General features: G+C 37.1%; 1 protein-coding gene across 1 annotated transcript; it reads left to right on the forward strand.

The window, feature by feature from the left end:
• Positions 1-660: 660 nt before the first annotated feature.
• On the forward strand, positions 661-15,570 carry LOC109426048 (mpv17-like protein). The gene is made up of 6 exons (XM_019701489.3): positions 661-1,529; positions 1,611-1,840; positions 1,904-2,044; positions 14,455-14,543; positions 14,930-15,042; positions 15,107-15,570. Exons 3-6 carry the CDS (start codon positions 1,916-1,918, stop codon positions 15,415-15,417), a joined length of 642 nt encoding a protein of 213 aa, XP_019557034.3. The 5' UTR covers positions 661-1,529; positions 1,611-1,840; positions 1,904-1,915; the 3' UTR covers positions 15,418-15,570.
• Positions 15,571-19,248: the final 3,678 nt, after the last annotated feature.

Raw genomic sequence — 19,248 nt, forward strand, 5'->3', positions numbered from 1 at the left:
ACAAACTGACAAATAAACCGTAACATTTGAGTAAATATTGTAAACTTTTAATTTAAACTTAAGACATCGCAATTTGAGCATTAAATATGCATACTAAATACTGAATTTACTGTTAGAAAATGTAGGTGTTATATTTGTTGGGCACATTTTTCAACAAAAATCTCATTTTTCTGAATATTGGTTAAAATTGAGAATTTCCGCTTGTAAGAAGTTTCTCCAAACAAAAACCGATACAATTTTGTTACAAATCAAACAAAATCAGTCGGTATACAATCAAACATAGCCTAAACATTCATACATGTATGAAAATTGATTGATATAAAAACAAAAAACAACTTTTTTGAATTTTGTCGCGAAATTTTGATTTCTGGCCCATAGTGTGCTGTTCAAAGAGAATAAGTAAGTAAAAAGAAAAAGTTGGATACGCTAATACATCCCTTCTAATTTTGTATTTTTTGTGTAATTCATTTTGATATTTCTTTTGGAAAAGTGAAGAGTGTTGTTTCTTTTTTAAATATTTATCTTATGTTTCTAATCAAGCAAGTTCTACTTGAGCAGTTTAGGGACAGTGAAAAAGAAGAAAATTTAAGAAAGATCAAATATTTTAGTAAAGAAAAAAAACGAGATTTTTCCTCTATCCAGTTCCTGGGCCAGTCTAGTATCTATTCATAGCACCAAACACATACCCCTGATTCGCAGACTGCATTCCCCATTTGCCGCAGACTGTTGACGCCTGACGCGAAAACAATTTACAACAATCTTCCTTATAATAAAAACGACCCATTTGATTAAAATCAATTGATACCGACTGCGGCAGAGCCCAAGCATAGCCCAGACAGTCAGCCAGCAGTGATATGTTTACGTAGATGTTCTAACTGTGCGATTTCAAGCATTCGTACATTGTCATACGACAATATCAAACACCACATCCCAACAACCAGAACTGTGCAAACAATTTCAACCGTTGGTGTCTCCCCAATTGAACCCCCACAACAGCCATCAAACGGTTGTACGGCAGAAATGTTCAGATCACACGACACCCCCTCAGAAGCAACCTGTTAGAGTCTCGTCAAAGCGTGTGTAGCGGCGTTCCCAGTCGGATCATCCAATACCAAGGTCAAGCAGTTTTCTCGAAAGAAGAAAATACGATCATAAATTTTCCGCGCTGCTTAGTGTCGTCGCTTCGTCGCCGGCCGTCTTCATACCAGAAAATTTCCCGCCCGCACACGTGCGATTCAACTCAACGGGAAAACTCGGTTGCCGCATAGAGATACATACAGAGACACGAACTAGTGGATCAAAACAAAACCGATGAAAATAAACTCCCACTTGGAAGCAAGGAAAAAGAGCGGGAAAGATTTCCACCGACCAGTGCGGGCCAGTGCGCATGTTCAGATTTTCCTCACAGCACCACATGTGTAGCATAGTGTCTATGTTCTAAAGAAGAACCTCTGGGCCTACATCAGAAGAGACAGGCGACGCAAAAATTGATTTCTTCGGCACGGCTCGGCCTGACGGGTCACTGCAGGGTGAGTTTGATGAAAAAAATTTAGAAATTTTAACCTATTTAATCTTGATCAACAACCCTCAATCGTGTTTTACATTCACAGGTGGAAATCGTGATCCAGTGGCAATGTGCTCATCGATACAAACAAGCTTCCGTACTTGAAACCGAGCTCAGGAAACAGTTTGTGCTCCGCAATAAAAGGTTTACCTCTAACGAGACAATTGTTTTGAAATAGTTCATTAGATCTTTGAAAAATCAAAGATCAATCGGTGTAAACCAAGCCATCCCTTGTACTTTCCCTCTCCAGTGTGCCTAAGTCAACAGATAAAGAAGGTAAGTTTCTATTCACATGCTTTATGGAAGCTCATAACACGTTCTATTTCATACCACACACAGGAGCAAGTAACGATGGCACAGCTATTGCGAGCGTTTTCCAAATTCTTCAACAAACATCCGCTTGCCGGAAACGGGCTGGTGTACGGAAGCTTGTACGTGGGGGCAGAATTTTCTCAGCAAACAATCACGAGGAAGTTCTTGGTAGGTAGAACATACATATTACTAAACTTCAATCAGTATCCGAGCATAGTGAAATTAACATCTAGCTGGGTTGTTTTGTTATCTATCACAAAAGATGGTGTAGTATTGATATCAACTTTTCTATGAACAAACAGTCCACACTGCAAGATCATAGCACAGATAAAACGTCAAAAACCTAGACGAAGATTTTTGATTTCTCATTACTTTCAAATTTTTCATTTCTACTTGGAAGTTCTACAAAACTAAATGGAACAAAGTATGCTTCTCAGCTTGATGTTCTATTAGCACTTCCACTATTGGCGTAAAAAGATATTTTCAAGGGGGGGGGGGGGGTGTATTTAAAGTGTTTTTTTTTTTTCTGCGGATTTTTTTCGGTAAATTTCTTAAAGATTTTCTCCAGAAATATCTTTGCAAAACCATCATCGGGTTCTTTCTAAAGTCTTTCGGATATTCCTTGTGAATTGGCTTCGAAATACCTTCGGCAAATCACTTTGAAATAATTTCTGAAATTCCTTCAGAATTATTTTTGATAATTTCTCTAACAATTTCTCAATAATTCCTCTGGTATGGTTTTTGTAAAATCGTTCGATAATCCCATAGGACATTCCTCATGTAATTCTTTTGAGGAATTCGTTCCGAAAGTCCTTCAACATATTGTGTGAGAATTCCTGAATAATTTTCAATTAAAATTTCGACGGCAACTCCCTTGGAATGTATATCAACAATTTATTTTGAGAATGAATCCTGCCAATCGCTTAGGAAAGCTTTCATAATTTGCCATTCTTATGGAAAATCTTTTGGCAACACCTTTGGAAACTTCTTCGGTATTTTTTATGGAAATTTTCCCTTTGGGATTTTTTTCAGGAATGGGAGTATCTTAGGGCTTTTCTTTGAGAATTCCTCTGCAAATTGAATCAATGATTCCATCTTTAAACTCCTTTGGCTATTCTTCTAGAAATCGCAATTCCTTTGTAAGTTCCTTCAGCAAGTCCAATTGGTTTTATTTTTTAAATTTACAAAGGAATTGTCAGAAAAATTTCCAAAAAAAAATGGCCAAAGAAATTCACAAAAAAAAATGCCGAACGATTTTTCTAAGAATTGGCCGAATAAAAAATTTCCAAAAAAATTATCAATGAAATTGCCAATAGAAAGATGTTTCCAAACCCACAAAAAACACCGATAAATTTTACAAACAAAATACCGACGCAGTTATTCAAACAATGAAATCAATGACAGAAAAAATCAACAAAATTGCTGAAGAAATGTTGGGTTTCTTAATGTTTAGACTACTGTGATAATTTGAGAATTCACTGAATCATCATTTCCCAGCGACAATTCACACTAATCAAACTGATTTTGTGATGATAATGAATTTCGGCCGAGTCTAAATGGGTGCAAATGTCGCAATATCCAAAGAAATTGCCGAAGTAATTTCAGATACAATGCCGTTGAAATTTCTAAGAAAATTTCCAAAGAAATGACTGATCAATTCAATGGAACGGCATTTATTGAGAATGTCTCCGGATTGGCGATTTATAGACTAAACCACTAGGCTATCTGGAGACCCCAATTTGTAACATTTGTAAGGTTTTATTCTGTACTCTATGTCGCCATTTCAAATTCAATTTTGAGCTTTTTGAGATAATAGTCGCGAACTTCTATTAAAGTGATCGTTATAGTACTCATAAGAAAAATGTTTATATTATACTCGATTTTCGGTAGTTAATTAATTTCGCGTTGGACTTTCTAGCGCTTGGCGCTTTTTTGGAACGGAGGAGTTTCGTCGTGCGTCGACCGAAGTCGACTTAACAGTCAGTGTCCCAGATCTTCGTGAGTCCGTGCAATCGTCAAGGCCCGCCCTAAGGATAGTCAAACGGGAGTAAGTGAGGTCGCCTAATCAACGTGAAGGGAGTCCAACCAATAGCCCACCGGAAAAGGATCCGGGTTGTATCGTGTTAGAGATGTTCGAGAATGTTTGATTATTTGAAGATCGAGTAGTTTTTTTTGTTTTTTTTTGTTCCGTTTCCGTAGTGAAAGTTTGAGGAAATTCACTTCAAATTGCCAGTAGCTTTCCGTTTCTGTAACCAACTAAGATCTTCACTCTGACTCAAGCTGCTCCCGTAGTGTGTCGTGGTTTATGCAAGTCTAAGTAGTGATTTTGCGTTATTCGGGGAACTTTTCAGATCGCGTTCTAAATTTATTAAGAAATTTACATCGCTTTAATCGTTATGAAAAAAATCAAAAGTTAAAATGCCAAAGCAATCAGTTTGAATCTCGTTGATGCAGGTAAAAAAATTCAAGTGAATTCTTTATCCCAAGAATTTTAGATAACTTAACAAATTTATAATTCAAATTCAACAACTCCGGCTCCATGAAATACTGAACAAAGAAATTTCAATGAAGATTCTTTCAGGAATTCCCCGAGGAATTTTCCATGGGTCTTCTTCAGTTGTTTCTCAAGAAGTTTCTCAAAAAAATTGTTCTTAAACTGGTCAACGGATTTTCTCAGAAATTCTATCCGAAATTCCTCCTCAGATTTCTTAATAGGTTCTATGTGAAATTCCTTTATGGATTGCTACATGAGTTCACGCTTGTATTGCTTCATGCATATCTTCAAACATTTCTTAAGGGGTTTTTCTAGAAGTTTCTCTGAGATTTCACCGTAAATTCTTCTAGAAAATTCTATAGTTCTAGAGATTCTTTCATAAATTCCTGTAGGGTTTTCTTTTAGAAATTTATAATGTTTTCCTGAAACTTTTTCAAAAATAATTGCTTGATTTTCACCAATTATTCAGGAATTATCTCTACAAAATTCTCGAAAGATTCTTCTGGAGGCTTCTCCAGAGATTTCTCCAATAGTTCTTTTAGGTGTTCTTCCCTGAATTACGTTGGGTTTATTTAGACCTTCTTTCATAATTCCTTCATATTTTATTCTGTAGATTATTCCAGTATCAGTCCGTAAATTCTTGCTATTTATTCCGTGGGCATTTTTTTTTTCGAGAAATGATTCTACGACTAACTGGAATGAGTTCTCCAGTTCTTGCAGGTATTATTTCAAAGATTCCTACATTTTATTTTAATTTCTTCAGTGGTTTTAGGATGTTTGCAGTAGCGAATTGAATTACTCCTGGATTTTTTTTTTTGTTTGTACAGGTTTTGCTTCAGAAATTTCTCCAGGTGCTAGTTTAGGGATTTTTGTGAACAAATCCTTACCGAAATTGTATGAGTTTTTTTTATGAGAACTCCTTCAGATGTATTTCTTGCAGTACTTTAAAGGATTCCTTCAGAAAATTCACCAGGGATCCCTCAGAAATTTATTGAAGGGTTTCATCAAGAATTCAACCAATGCCTTTGTCTTCGAAATTTGTGAGGACTTCCAGGAATCCTTCCAGAAATTCCTTAAGCACATTTCCTTGTAATAATATGCAGAGTTTCTAAAAAAAGTGAGGAGCCCAGAATCAAAGCGGTGTAATTGACCATTTGGTCGACTCTGAGCTGAGCATACCAAAAAAATCTTCAGGTTTCAAGTTTTCATGAACTTTTTTATAATTGTTTTTACGATGATTAGAAAAATTATAATAAATCGTAAAAATTTAGGTCGATTTTGAAACTCCATACATTATGTATGGGAAGAATTGGTGGAAAACTTTTAACCTCATTTACTACACGGATACCTGTAGACAAGCTAAAAGATTTTTAAGACCCAGTGCAGCAAATGCCAAGGCCATATTAAATCTGAACAAAAAAGATCTCAGGGTAATAACCGGTCTGATGACTGGGCACTGCCCAAGCAGATATCACTTAAATAAGATTGGTAAAATTCAATCTTCTGAATGTCTTTTGTCAAACGGAAAACGAAACTTCTGAACACATTCTATGCAAATGTGGAGTATTATATAATTTAAGGTCGTCAATATTAGGGAAAGGGTTATTAGAGCCCTTGGAAATTTGGCAGTTTAATCCGAATAGGGTAATCGACTTCATAAAACGAGTTGAGCCTAATTGGGATCAAGTGCTACATCAACCAATGTCCATCACATCTCAATTGTGATAGGATATTTGATATGCACTAAAGCCAACATGGGTCATGCCACAATATTCCTACACAATGGAAGCAGTGGTTTCAAAGGCTCTACAGATAAGGGATAAGGGATAAACCTCATTTACTCGAGAGTGAGTTTTTATCACTTACACCCCTTCGCTTCTAACCCCACAAGTCTCTTTTGATATTTTTTTTCTGTGGCAGGAGGGATTTCTTCTACTTGGCGTAACGTCTCGAAATCCAATGCATTAATCCAGGAATCGCTTCAGAAATAACTTCAGAAATTGGTCCAGGATTTTATGTCCAGAAATGTCACTACAAATATTCAAGAATTTTACTAAGCAGTTTCCAAAGGTATCTCCAGGAGTATTTTTTAGAAATTTCTTTAAAAAATCCTTCAGAGTTCTTCAGCAATTTTTGTACACAATATGAAAGAACTTCCGAAAAACCCCTAGAAGAATATCTGAAATTATGTATGGACCTCTAAGGACATCCCAAGAGTCATTTGGGATGAAACAGCAAGAACAATTTCGAAAAAAAAAACAAAAATAATGCAGGATTTTTTACAGGAATCACTGGAGATTTCTCAGAGAATTCTTGGTGAAACCCTGGGAATAATTTCTGAAAAAAAACCCTGTGGAATTTATAATTAAATTTTCAGACGGATTTCTGTAAACTTTTGAAGAATTTTCTTATTAAAATTCCTCAAAAACCCTAAAATTCTGAAGCAATCTTTGGCAATAAAGCACATTCTGTCAAAGTAATTTCTTAAGACATCTTCAGAAGAATTCTTGTAGAAATCTTGGGAAGTATTTTTGAATAAATCTCCGGACGAATATCTGAAGAAATTGCAGAAAAATTCTTGAACGAATGCCAGAAGGAATTTCTTAAGAACTTCTTAGAGAAATACCAAGAGAAACTTCTCGGAAAATCCTTGGTTGAACTCCTAGAGTAAAACATTTGAGGAATTCATAGGGAAACTCCTGGAAATCCTTCAATAATGGTTGTTGCGATCAGCAGCTATGGGCACCGATCAATTATCCAGGCAAATGAAAACGTGCAGTTTATTCATCTAGCCTATGCCGTAAAGTTGTCATTTATTTATCTAATTAGAAAATTTAACATAATACATAATTAATCTCTACTTACAACTTCGGTGTTTTACACATAGGAACGAGGACATTTGTTCCATGCACCCGTGCTGTTGCTGGATTTAATGCTCTTTTCAGTGATTTACACATGTTGGCAGCTCGGGCACAAAACAGAAAACAACCGAAGGTTGATATACACAAACAAAAAGTATTCTGACAATGTACAGGGGTTCTCACAACATTTCTCACGTAACAATGGTCTTGAAGGATTTTCTGGAGAAATCGGTGGGCAAATTCCTGATAAAAAGCTTCAGAAATACCTGAAAAAACGCAAAGATAAATGTCTACAATGATCACTAGGAAATACTTTTGGGATATTTTTTTTAAGAAATTCGATATAAATTTCAGATTTTTTTTAGAAAGAAATTATTCTTAGAGAACTGGTAGATAAATTTCTGGGGAAATACATGAACGAACATCTGGAAGAAATTCTAACAGAATCACTGTATGAAAACCTGCTGAAGATTCTGTTGGAATTCCTGACTGAATCACTGGAAATAATAATGCAAGAATCTCTGGATGAATTCTTAAAGAAATTCCTGCACACATTCATGCGGGGATTTTCACATATGTATATGTATAATGTACTAGCTAGTCTACGTCGGTTGACGAAATAAATAAACAACTAAAAATATAAAGATAAATCCCTAGAACAATTTCTCTGGTGGACTTCCTGACGAAACACCTCAAACTATTTTTAAAGGAATCCCTGAAAATTTTTGAAGAAATCACTGGAAAAGTTAATAAGCGAATTTTTTTTTTGTCTGTATTAACGAGATTTTTAACCCTAGGCTAGTTCATCTCGGGACCCACGTTTTACTTCCCTTCCGAAGTAAGAACCCACATTTTGTGAGTATGTCGGGAGTGGGATTCGATCCCAGGTCCTCGGCGTGATAGTCAAGTGTTCTAACCACCACTCCAGGTCCACTCCACAAGTGAATTTTTCAAATAACTTCTTAAGGAGTTCCTGAAAAAAAATTTGTGGGAAACACAGGAGAAATTCTCGATGATTTTTTTTTTGTTGTTTCAGAAGGACAAACATCTAGTGAAATTCGTAAACATCTGAAGGAAACACTAGTTGGTAGATTTTGAGACTCAATTCCTGGAAAATTTCTGAAGGAATCTACGGATAAATTTTAGAAGGGATTATAGAAGATTTCCTTGGACTCGGAATCTATGGATTAATTTAAGGAGGAATCTCAATAGGAGTTTTTGAAGGGATCTCTAAGGAAATTCCTGAAAGATTCACCGGAAAAATTTCTGAAGGAATCTGCAATTTTAATGACGTATGTGGATGATTTTCTAAAGAAATCCTTGGAGAAATTTCTGAAGAAACCTTTGATTTTCTTAAAGAATCACTGGAAGCATTTTTGAAAGAAAACTGTCGATGATTTCCTCACGAATCTCGAGATGAACTAGCCTGGGGCTAAAAATCTCGATAATACAGATACAAAAAATCCTCATGAATTCCTGAAAAAAAAACTATGGAAATGTTCTTAAGGAAACCCATTAAAGCTTTTCTACAGGAATTTTCGGAGAAATTTCTGGATGATCTTCTAACGAAACTTACGAAGGAAATTCTAGAGAATTTTCTGAAGCAATACATGGAAGATGCTTTGATGAACTTTTAAACAAAATCCCTGGCAGGTTCTGGAGGATTTTCTGAAAAAAAAATCCATAATTGAAAAGATCCAGTGAAGGTTTTTTAAGGTCCTTAATTAACTTAAAGGGTTACCTTTGGCAAAAGCTCTAAAGGAAAATGAAAATTTTCCACAGGAACCAATTGAAAAACTCCTAAAGGCATTCCTGGAAGAATTTATAAAACATTCTTTGTAAGAGTTTCTGAAAATATCTAAGGAGAAATTTCTGATTTTTACATGAATTTTTGAAGAAATTCATACATGGTTTTTAAATGAGTTCATTGATAATTTTCTGCAGGAATCTCTCAAGGAATTTTAGAATTGCAATCCCTGTAAGAAACTGAAGAAATCAATGAAAAATCCGAATGAATAACACTAGTTTACAGCATTTTTGAACTCGGTAAGCTGATGATCATTTTTGGTGTAGAATCATGCCCTGAGTTCGAAAACGCGAAGGAAAAAAATTACAGTAGAGCGGAAAATTTTTCGACTTTCCATACAAGGTTGATGATTTGAAATCGATTTTTGTTCTATTTTTAAGCAACGTCGCTCACTTCACACACCTCATTCTCCGTAATCAATGCTCCGATTGAGCTGAATTTTTTACTGTAACTCGCCTACATATGATATGTCAAATAAACGTCGAGAAAGAATTTTTAAGTTGGTTTTTTCTTATTGAAAAAAATACATTTCATTTCATTTATTTCATTTATTTCATGTAATTCATGGCTATATCCTAAGTACATACATCTGCTTACGATCCCTAATGAATTTAAATTCTTTTAAAGGGTCGTTAATTAAGACGATTGACCTAAGCTAAAGTACTCTATACATTATGGTATTAAATAATTATTAACGTTATCTTTAATGTACTTTTTCAAACTCCTCTTAAACTGAAGGATTGAATTTGAATTTTTTATGTTTTCCGGTAATTGATTGAAAATATTAGGCCCCATGTTGACAAATCGTCGCCTTCCGATTTCACTTTTGAATCCTCGCTGCTGTAGCATATGTGCATACCTAGTTTGATGATGATGACCAGCAGAGCTGAAAATCCAGTTGTGATGTAGGTTCAAGTTGTTGACTACTTTGAACATAGTAACTCCCATTTGAAATGTGAAAAGCCCTAACACTGGCAAAATGTTATTCTCCGTATTGGTGTACAGCGTAGTTGTGGGTTGGAGGAAAGGTAGATTGTAGATAGCTTTGACGCATCGGTTTTGTTGCACCTGCATTTCTTTCAGGTACGTATGGCATGATGTACCTCAGGCTGCGATTCCGTATTGATATCGAGTATGAATGAAAGCGAAGTACATTTTCACTAGGACGTGTTGAGGAACAGAGTGTGACAGCTTCCGCAGTATTCCGCATAAAGATGAGCAGCTTGCAACTGTTTCTCGAATATGAACATTCCATTTTAGCCTGTTGTCAATCCAGACTCCCAGGTATTTGAAACTTTCAACTTCTTCGATAACAGCTCCATTGATTACCAATTCCATCGTGGCGCCTGGTGTATCTCTTTTGCCGAACAGCATCATTTTAGTTTTCTGTAAATTCAGCGCCAGAAGATTATTTTCGAGATACTGCATAATCTGCTGCAGATCATATGACATATCGCGATACAGTTCAGATACAGTTCTTGCTTCATATGAGATTGCCGTATCATCAGCGAACAGCCTCAGTTGTCCTCTCAAGTGCAGTTTGGCTACGTCGTTGACATATATTAGGAAAAGCAAGGGTCCAATGTTACTACCTTGTGGAACTCCACAGTTGACCGTGCACGTTGTACTTTTGGTTCCAGATATCATGACCTGTTGCTGACGATCCGTTAAATAGCTGTGCAAAAAATCATTCGCTACACCACGAATACCGTAGGCTTCGAGCTTTTTCAACAGGATGTGATGGTTTAGGGTATCGAATGCTTTCGAAAGGTCAAGAAATATGGCTGCAGCAGACATTTTCTTATCCACCGAACGAGAAATGTCATCAACTAGCTCCAGTACTGCAACTTCGGTTGACGAACCTTGTCGAAACCCGAACTGATGTTCGAATAGTAAGCCGGTGGACTGCATAAAGTTGTTCAGACGCGAGCATAATAGCTTTTCGAATATTTTATTCATGGATGGCAGTACAGATATTGGTCTGTAGTTTGTTGCATGTTTGGGGTCACCACCCTTGAAAACCGGATGCACTAGTGCTTGTTTTAGACATCTGGGATAAATGCCAAGCGAGATACTATCGTTGAAACAATCACTCAAAATGCTGGAAAGTAACACACTGTGTCTTTTTAATGCCCCCACTGAAAATCCATCTATTCCTGTTGCCTTTGAAACATCCAGTCCACGGATAATATTGGAAACTTCCACTTGAGTGGTCGGTCGCAAAAACATAGATGTGCTGGATACCGTCATAGTGCCAAATTTATTGATGTCTCCATCCGAAACAAGTGTGCTGGCCAGGTTATTCCCAATGGAAGAGAAGAAAGTATTGAAGATATCTCCGACGTTGGCTGGATTTGTAGTTTCGACTCCATCCGCTTCCAGAACCAGATTCTTATTCCTTCCTGATTTGTTTCCTATCAGCTCGTTGATTTTGCCCCATAGGAGTTTAGGGTTACTTGAAGAAAGCATTTGATGATAATAGGCGGACTTTGCGCGACGTTTAGTATCTGCAAGCTTCTTGTTCGCATGGGCCAGAAGATTTTTCAGGTGACTATTCGTTCTATCTCTTTTCCACTTTTGGAAAAGATTGTTTGAAATTTTGCTTAGTTTCCAAACATCAAAGGTGAGCCATGGACAAGTGTTAGTTTTCAACTTAACACTAACCGAAGTAGTGGACGAAAATAAGTTGATCAGTTGTGAGTATCGATCTGTAATTATCGTTAGACGATCCTGAGGTGGAAAGGCGTCAAAATTGGTTGTTTGCAGAAACGCTTGAAAACTGGAGTTCACTTGTCGATAATTCACGATGGTTTTGGTTAGTATTCTATCCGCTTTTTGCATTTTTGAGTTGAACTTAGTCAGAACGTAGCAATGGTCGCTGAGATCGCAGCTGATCGTGTAGTTCGTGATACGTTCAGAGTTATCTACCTGACTGACAACGTGGTCGAGAAGGTTGCAACTACTTGGGCGCGTTACATAGGTATTCGTTACAATCACATTGTAGGAGTGTAACATTTGTAAATACCGTTGAGTCGTTCGACAGTTCTCGTTGTTGATTGCTATGTTCATATCTCCAAGTATGAAGCATGGTTTTTTCGAATCCACGGACGACATAATTAGTTCCATATGCGCTACAAACCTACTTAAGTCGTAACCGGGTGGACGATAGATACCGTATATCGTAACACCAGGATTCATCAGCAGTTCTACTCCGATATGATGATACCCATTATCCGCTACGTTACCCTTCACTGTGAAATCCAATCCGTTTCGGACAAAAACTGCTAGACCGCCAGATGAGTTTCTGCGACACGAGTATGTACTTTTGTATCCAGGAATGTTGTAGAAGATGGATCTGCTTTCCTTAATCCATGTTTCCTCGACTACTAGAACATCGATTATTATTTTCAGATTTTGCAGAAAAATACAGAATGAATCTAATTTTTCAAAGCTGTTCATTCCTCGAATATTAATTTGGAGCATAGTTAGTCCATCGCAGGACGCTATTTGAGCATCAGAATTATCGAAATGGATATTTGTTGCTAGATTAATTTGTTCCATCACGATTGTTTGACTAATTTACAGCGTAGAACAGAGGATATTACTTTCTGCAAGATTTGAGCCTGTTCAAATCTGCTCGAGATTGAACTTTGATGAGCTTGGAGTTTTTGGAATGTTTCGCTAGTATAACGCCGTTTCGTCCAGGCCAGATGTATTGGAGGTTCAGCGAAACTTGTAGATTTTTCAAATCCCTGAAGATTTCCATTGACAATGGTGACAAATCATCCCTTATGTAGACCTTGTTGGTTCTGCCTGTAGGCCAATGAACACCAGCAATCATTGATACGCTTAGGGAGCCGAATTCCTTTTTCCTTGTAATTAAAGTTTCTTTGTCACGGACATTTTTAAAGCAAACTTTAATGGGTTGATTTTCTCCCTTTGAGACGGCCACTCTAGTACACGAAACTATCGAATTGCTATTAGTTTCGAAGCCTAAAGTACGACAAGTTGCCTCAAAAAGCGATTTCGTGTCTTCGTTTGGCACACGCGGAATCCCCAAAAGTATTGCGTTAGCTGACAAATGTGCCCTTTGATGCATGTCAAGTTCAGCTTCCTGTTTGTGAACTGCATCTGAAACAGTTGCAGTTTCAGTTGAAAGCATTGCCAAGGAACTTTTTAACTGTTCGTTTTCCGCTCTCAGCTTTCCAATTTCAGCTTTGAGCTTCAATATCTCGCCATTGAAATCATCAAGCTTGTCTGACAAAAATTCTTCAAAAAAATTAGGGAATTTTGCTAAAATTTAAGAAGATTGTCCCTAAAACTCGCCAATATCTTGAATTTCATCAATCTGACGCAAAACCTGTATTCGGATGACCGAATGGTATTGTATTCAGCTTTTAATTTATGGAAAAAGATTTAAAATTGGTTGAACAAAACGCAATATATTTGAATTTTAGTAAATTACATATTTTGAAAAGTTGCAAAACTCGATATTGAGGTAAAACTCAAAAACTGTTCTACTTTAAATTTTTTGAAGGTCGGTTTCGAAATCAGCACTAAATTGTGCTTCAAAAATTTTGGTCGTTGACAGAAGTTCACGACTTTCGTTTTATTTTGTAAACTTGTGTAATTGAAAGGCTTTAAGAGCCCGTAGAGGAATTTCAGGAGAAATTTGTGGGGTAATCTTTGAATACACTTCTGAGGAAATTCCGTGAAGAATTTCTAAAAGAATCTTCGAAATATTTATTTTATTTGGAGCGATTTCTAAAAGAATTCCTGGTAAAAATACCAAAATCACATTTTTTTACATTCAGGAGTGCGAAATAAAATAAAAAAAATATTCTTGAGAAAACACAACATTTTGAAAAATGTCATTAGTAACTTTTCGCACTCACTTGATAATGCGAGAGGCTCTTCCGCACTAAAAAAAATCTAGCTGTTTTTTTTTTCCTACACAAATAGGAATGGGAGCGCAAACAAAATTTCAAATATCAGAAAGGAAGTAGGGTAATTGATCCGATCATGAAGGAGTTAAGCACTGAGTTCATGTTTAAACCACAAGGTAGTACCACAACGAAGGGAACAATTACCCTAAACTTGGAATGTTCACAAATGCATTTTTTTTTATTTTAATTCGTGAGTTGGCAAACATATAAGATAGGAGATATATGAGATTTCCTAATATGTACATATTCTCCCGAACATGTGCTTTGGTGTAAGTAGCATTTTCGTTTTTCTCACTCATCTTCCATGATAAACCCGAGAAAGAACGGGATGAAAGAGGAAGCCTTTCTCGTGTTTGTTTAAGAGAGTAAGCAAGAAGAAAGAAAAAGCTAATGTCAACAAATATGCGGAAGTAAAATATCCAATGTAACAGAAATTTTATATTAATTATCGTTCTCATTTGTTGTTCCAGACTGATCCCCCACAAGATATCGATAAGCCAACCCTGGGACGATACGCCATCATGGGAACCTTCGTTTATTCACCGATTCTCTACAACTGGTTGGTGTTATTTTCTCTTTCATTTTGTCAAAATTCACAAGCTCGAGTCGTTTCAGCACTGGAATTAATAACTTGTCACTTTGTTTGTCTTCTTTTGCATGTGCAATTTCTAAATTTATTTTTATTTTCTTCCACACATTTGACATCAGATAAGGATGAACTTAACATGAGTATTCACTTCCATCAAATCATGAAATGTGGTTCAATGAATTCATTTTCTCATTCACAATTTCTATTGCTCAGGAAGGGGTTTAGCAGAGGAGGTAAATGGCACTAAACTTAGAAATATTTGGCACTTGTTTCCAATGATAATCTGCAGTTAACCGTATCGTACAAATGGATTATTATTAGCAGTAATATTTTTTGCATATCCCAACGACGATCAGGTACAAATGGTTGGATAGGACGTTTCCAGGTACAGCCAAACGGATCATTGTTAGGAAACTACTGCTGGACCAGTTTATACTGACGCCCCCGCTGTTGGTGATATTTTTCACAGGTGAGTGACTGACATTCAAGCTTCGAATCCCAATCCGATCCACATCCATCTAACCATCCAACAGGAATGTCCCTAATGGAACGCCAATCTAATATTCTGGAAGAATGCAAGCAAAAGTTCTTACCAACCTTTGCCCGGTCCTGTCTGTTCTGGATGCCAGCGCAGACGCTCAACTTCATGCTGGTGCCGCCGAAGTTCCGCGTCGTGTACGTGGGATCTTGTGCTTTCGCCTGGGTGAACATCCTGTGCTGGGTCAAACGACAAAAGATGACCACTCCAACCAGCAGTAGTGCCAGCAGTCCTCACACCGCCACCACCAGTAGTGCCGTCATGCCGAAAACCTCTCCGTCTGCCTCTTCGATCGATGCCCAGTAATGGCCTGATGAACGGAAACAATACAATTGCTCACAAATTTTCCAATCTTTGAAGTTTTTAAAACTCAAACGTAGCTAGGACGATAAACAAAAAACGACTTATAAGATGATTTACTTTTTTGCTTTAGACAATTTGTTATTGTGCTGTCAGCGTATTTTCTTCCAGAATAAAAACGAATAAATTTCTTAAATTCAACAAATTGTTCTTATTTTTTTTCCTAAATTCCTTGGTGATGAAATTTCTACGCATTCGACTCGAGTAAGAATCAACAGAACGCGAAGGATGTCAAACTCTGAAGTATACTTGGACTAGAATCCAAAAGAATATTTCAAACAGAATAATTCCTATTCGAATTGACGAGTAGAATCTAGCTTGGAATTAAAAAAAAACTCCAAAAAAAAATATATCAAATATCTTCTCTATCATGATTTCAGACAGTAATTTTATGCAGAATATTGTTCAACATTCTACTCATACATTATTCCGACTAAGACTCAGCAGACAAAAGCAGAATGTTGTTCAGGATGCTGGATAGAAGAAAACGTTACTCAAAATTTCAAACTCAAAGATTTCTGAAAAAATTCCGAACTGAATTTTGACCATGATTTTGGATAGAATCTCACAACTTTGTGATGGTAATTTTTAGCCTGAGGCCCATACGTGCTTGCCTACTCCTCAAACTGTGCCACACTTTTGTTTTTCCCGTGATTGAGTAACGATTCAATAACTAGTAGTTACACAACAAAAAAACGCAATAGTTCGTCAAATGTAAACGGTAACCATCCCTCAACAGGATGCCCTTTCCATTGCATTCTCTGTAACGTCGTGTCGTGTCATTATGATACGCAACCATCAACTTGCGTCATACAGCGTAATACGTGGTGTGAAATCGTGTGTGAAACCCTCCAGTTATGGCGCAAGCTCAATTATTTATGCGTGTATACCAGCCAAGAACCCCCAAGAAGCTCTAAATCGAATAATCAATCAACTTAAAAATATCAACAAACCATAACAATAACACACACATCACGTGAGCGATACGATAATTTAATAATCACCATGCGTTCCCATCATATTGGCTCTGTTAGAAGCAAAACTCACATTCACTCTCCCCGGCGGCGGTGGTGGTGTGGTGGAGCTCAGGTGGATCATCGCAATATGAGAAACTGGTAGGTTCCTTCCGCTCCTAAATAAGACGCAACTGATTCCCATCCAACCCTCCATACCCGATGTGCCACCTCAATGCAGCGATTGGAAATGGGGTGCGATGGGGAAGGGCGGGCCGAGAGGGGCGGGAATGAAATTTATTTCCATTAGCATTCTTACGACCCGGGCGCAGTCAGTCACACACAGTTGGTTCATTTCCACTCGTAATCTTTCGCCAGCCTATCGATATATGCCGTTGCAGAATAAGTAATAAGAAACACGTGCTGCTGCAGCACCCGGGCTCAGGTTGTGGAGCAGTTACATACAGGGATAGTAGTGGTGGGAGCAGTACTGTGCTGTTGCTGCTGCAGACCAAAATGTTTATGTTGTGCGGGAAATTTTTATACTCCTTGCCACACTTTTCGTGGCCGTTGGCTGGATGGTGCGCTGCTCCATGGTGAGGGCTTGGGATTTATGTCCATCTTCACAATTAAAATGTAGTTGCTGCATCGACAGCAATGGTGGTCAGCAGAGACGTAACTGGAAAGGGTAGTGTTCTTGGCTTGAATTTAAACTAAAACTTATCATTAACCGATAGTCCATGTATCTCAGTAAAGTATTACTTCAGCTCAGCATTTTTCAGCATTTTTTTTCCTGAATTCACATAAAAAAAGACACGAACACCGTCTCCAGCCAGAGGGTGTAGACTAAATGAAACTTAACACTAGACAAAGGACATTACATACACATTACAAGCACCAGTGGATACGAGGAAGAAACATTTCTTGTGAAAAGTTTCGTCACTCGGAGCGGGAATAGAACCCACACCCCTTGGCATGGTATGGCTATACGTTTGATGACGCTAACCGCATGGCCACGAGGCTCCACGAGAATACAGTCAGGATTTCCTAGAATGGTTCCAGCAAATATTCCTCACAAGATTCCTCCACAGGGTCAATGCATTCCTGTTCATGTTTATCTGTGAAAGTTTCTCCAGGGATTCCTCCGGAGATTCTTTCCGAAATTCCTCCGGGAATTTAACTTGGGTCGGCTGTAGAGGAGTTTCTCAATAAATTTCTCAAAATATTAGTATTGAAGCTATTCCACGGGTTTCTTCAAAAATTCCTTTAGAAATTCCTCCTTCGTACAGGGATTCTTTAAGCAATTCTTTCCAGGATTACTTCAGAAGCTTATGCATGGATTCACTTTTTTTTTTCAAGTATTTCTGAAGAAATTCCCTCAGGTCTTCATCATTTACTCCGGGAGTTTTTATGGGATTTTCCAGGAATTTTTCAAGAAATTTCAAAAAAAAAGTTGTACTAGGTTTGCTATAGGGGTTTCTTCAGGAATTCCACCGAAGATTTCTTCAAAATATGCATTTTAAGGCGAAACTGGACGCATTTCTTAATTTTTTTTGGTTTTTGATTCTATAAAAAATAACGAAGCAATATTTTAAAAATCGGTTTTCATACACAGTTAGAGGAAGGATCGAGCTATCTTCTGATTTTTTTTCAGGTGCAAAACTTTTTCCAATTTTTCGAAAATTGTATTTTTTTATGAAATTTTATTCAAAAATGGGTTCCTTAAAACCGAAAAACAATTTCAACCTAAAAAAATCAGGAGATAACTTGATCCTTCCTTGAACGGTGTACGGAAACCGATTTTGAAAATATTGCTTTGTTATTTAATAAAAAATCAAAAACCAAAAAGTGAGGAAATGCTTCCAGTTTCGCCTTAAGGAGAATTTTCTTGATTGCAATTTCGGAGTGTCTTTCTTGTTGGTAATTATTGAGAGGTTCTTTCAGGTAGGTAGAAGCACAGACAAACAGACCTAACTCTTAGAGGAAATCCATCAAAAACTTTTGCCCGCTATCTTTTTCATGTGCACACTGCCACATGTTTGTAGAACCGCGCGCGACACTGTCGGCCATGATTAATTCCCATTTGACGTTTGTCTAACACGCACACTACTACACAAATAGCCTGTAATTTCAGTTCGTATCATTCAGCAACGTGTACACTGGTAAACGTCAAAGCGATCGATCACTAGCGCCTCTGGTGGAAGGATCGCACAAATCCAATGAAGTTTGAACTGATCGTTAAATGCATGTGCCAAGTCGTTTTGAAGAGTGTTACGTCTGTTTGTCTGTGGTAGAAGCATCAGTTTTGACCAGTCGGGTGTTTTGGCTATATTGCGTTATTCATCCTCCTGCGATCCAAATCGGGATAAATTTATTTTTTACGAGTAGAACCTAATATAATATGATGATTACAGCTGTGAAAACTATATTTTTTTCTTAAAAAATGGTAGATAAAAGTAATTTTCATTTAAAAAAATCAGCTCCCATATATCTAGTTTGACCAGGGTGCTTCTATTTTGGCCACTCCCATAAGAAATACACGTGATTGACCAAAATAGAAATCAAAGTTGAGAGTATGACCAGCACTGATGCTGTGCTTCTATTTTGGCCAGTACCACTTTTAATGCAAAAATCATAAATTGGCTTGATTTCTATATTTTTCCTTCAAAACATAGCTTGGAACCTTTCATTTGACAACTTCATAGTTTTTATTAGATTATTGAATATTTTTATAAAAATGATTTCCCTTAGACTGGCCAAAACCGGTGCTCGTACCCTATGACTTCATATATTCAGGGATTCTCTCGAAGATTTATTTAGGCAT

Source organism: Aedes albopictus, chromosome 3 (assembly GCF_035046485.1).
Source record: "Aedes albopictus strain Foshan chromosome 3, AalbF5, whole genome shotgun sequence".
Classification (NCBI taxonomy): domain Eukaryota; kingdom Metazoa; phylum Arthropoda; class Insecta; order Diptera; family Culicidae; genus Aedes; species Aedes albopictus.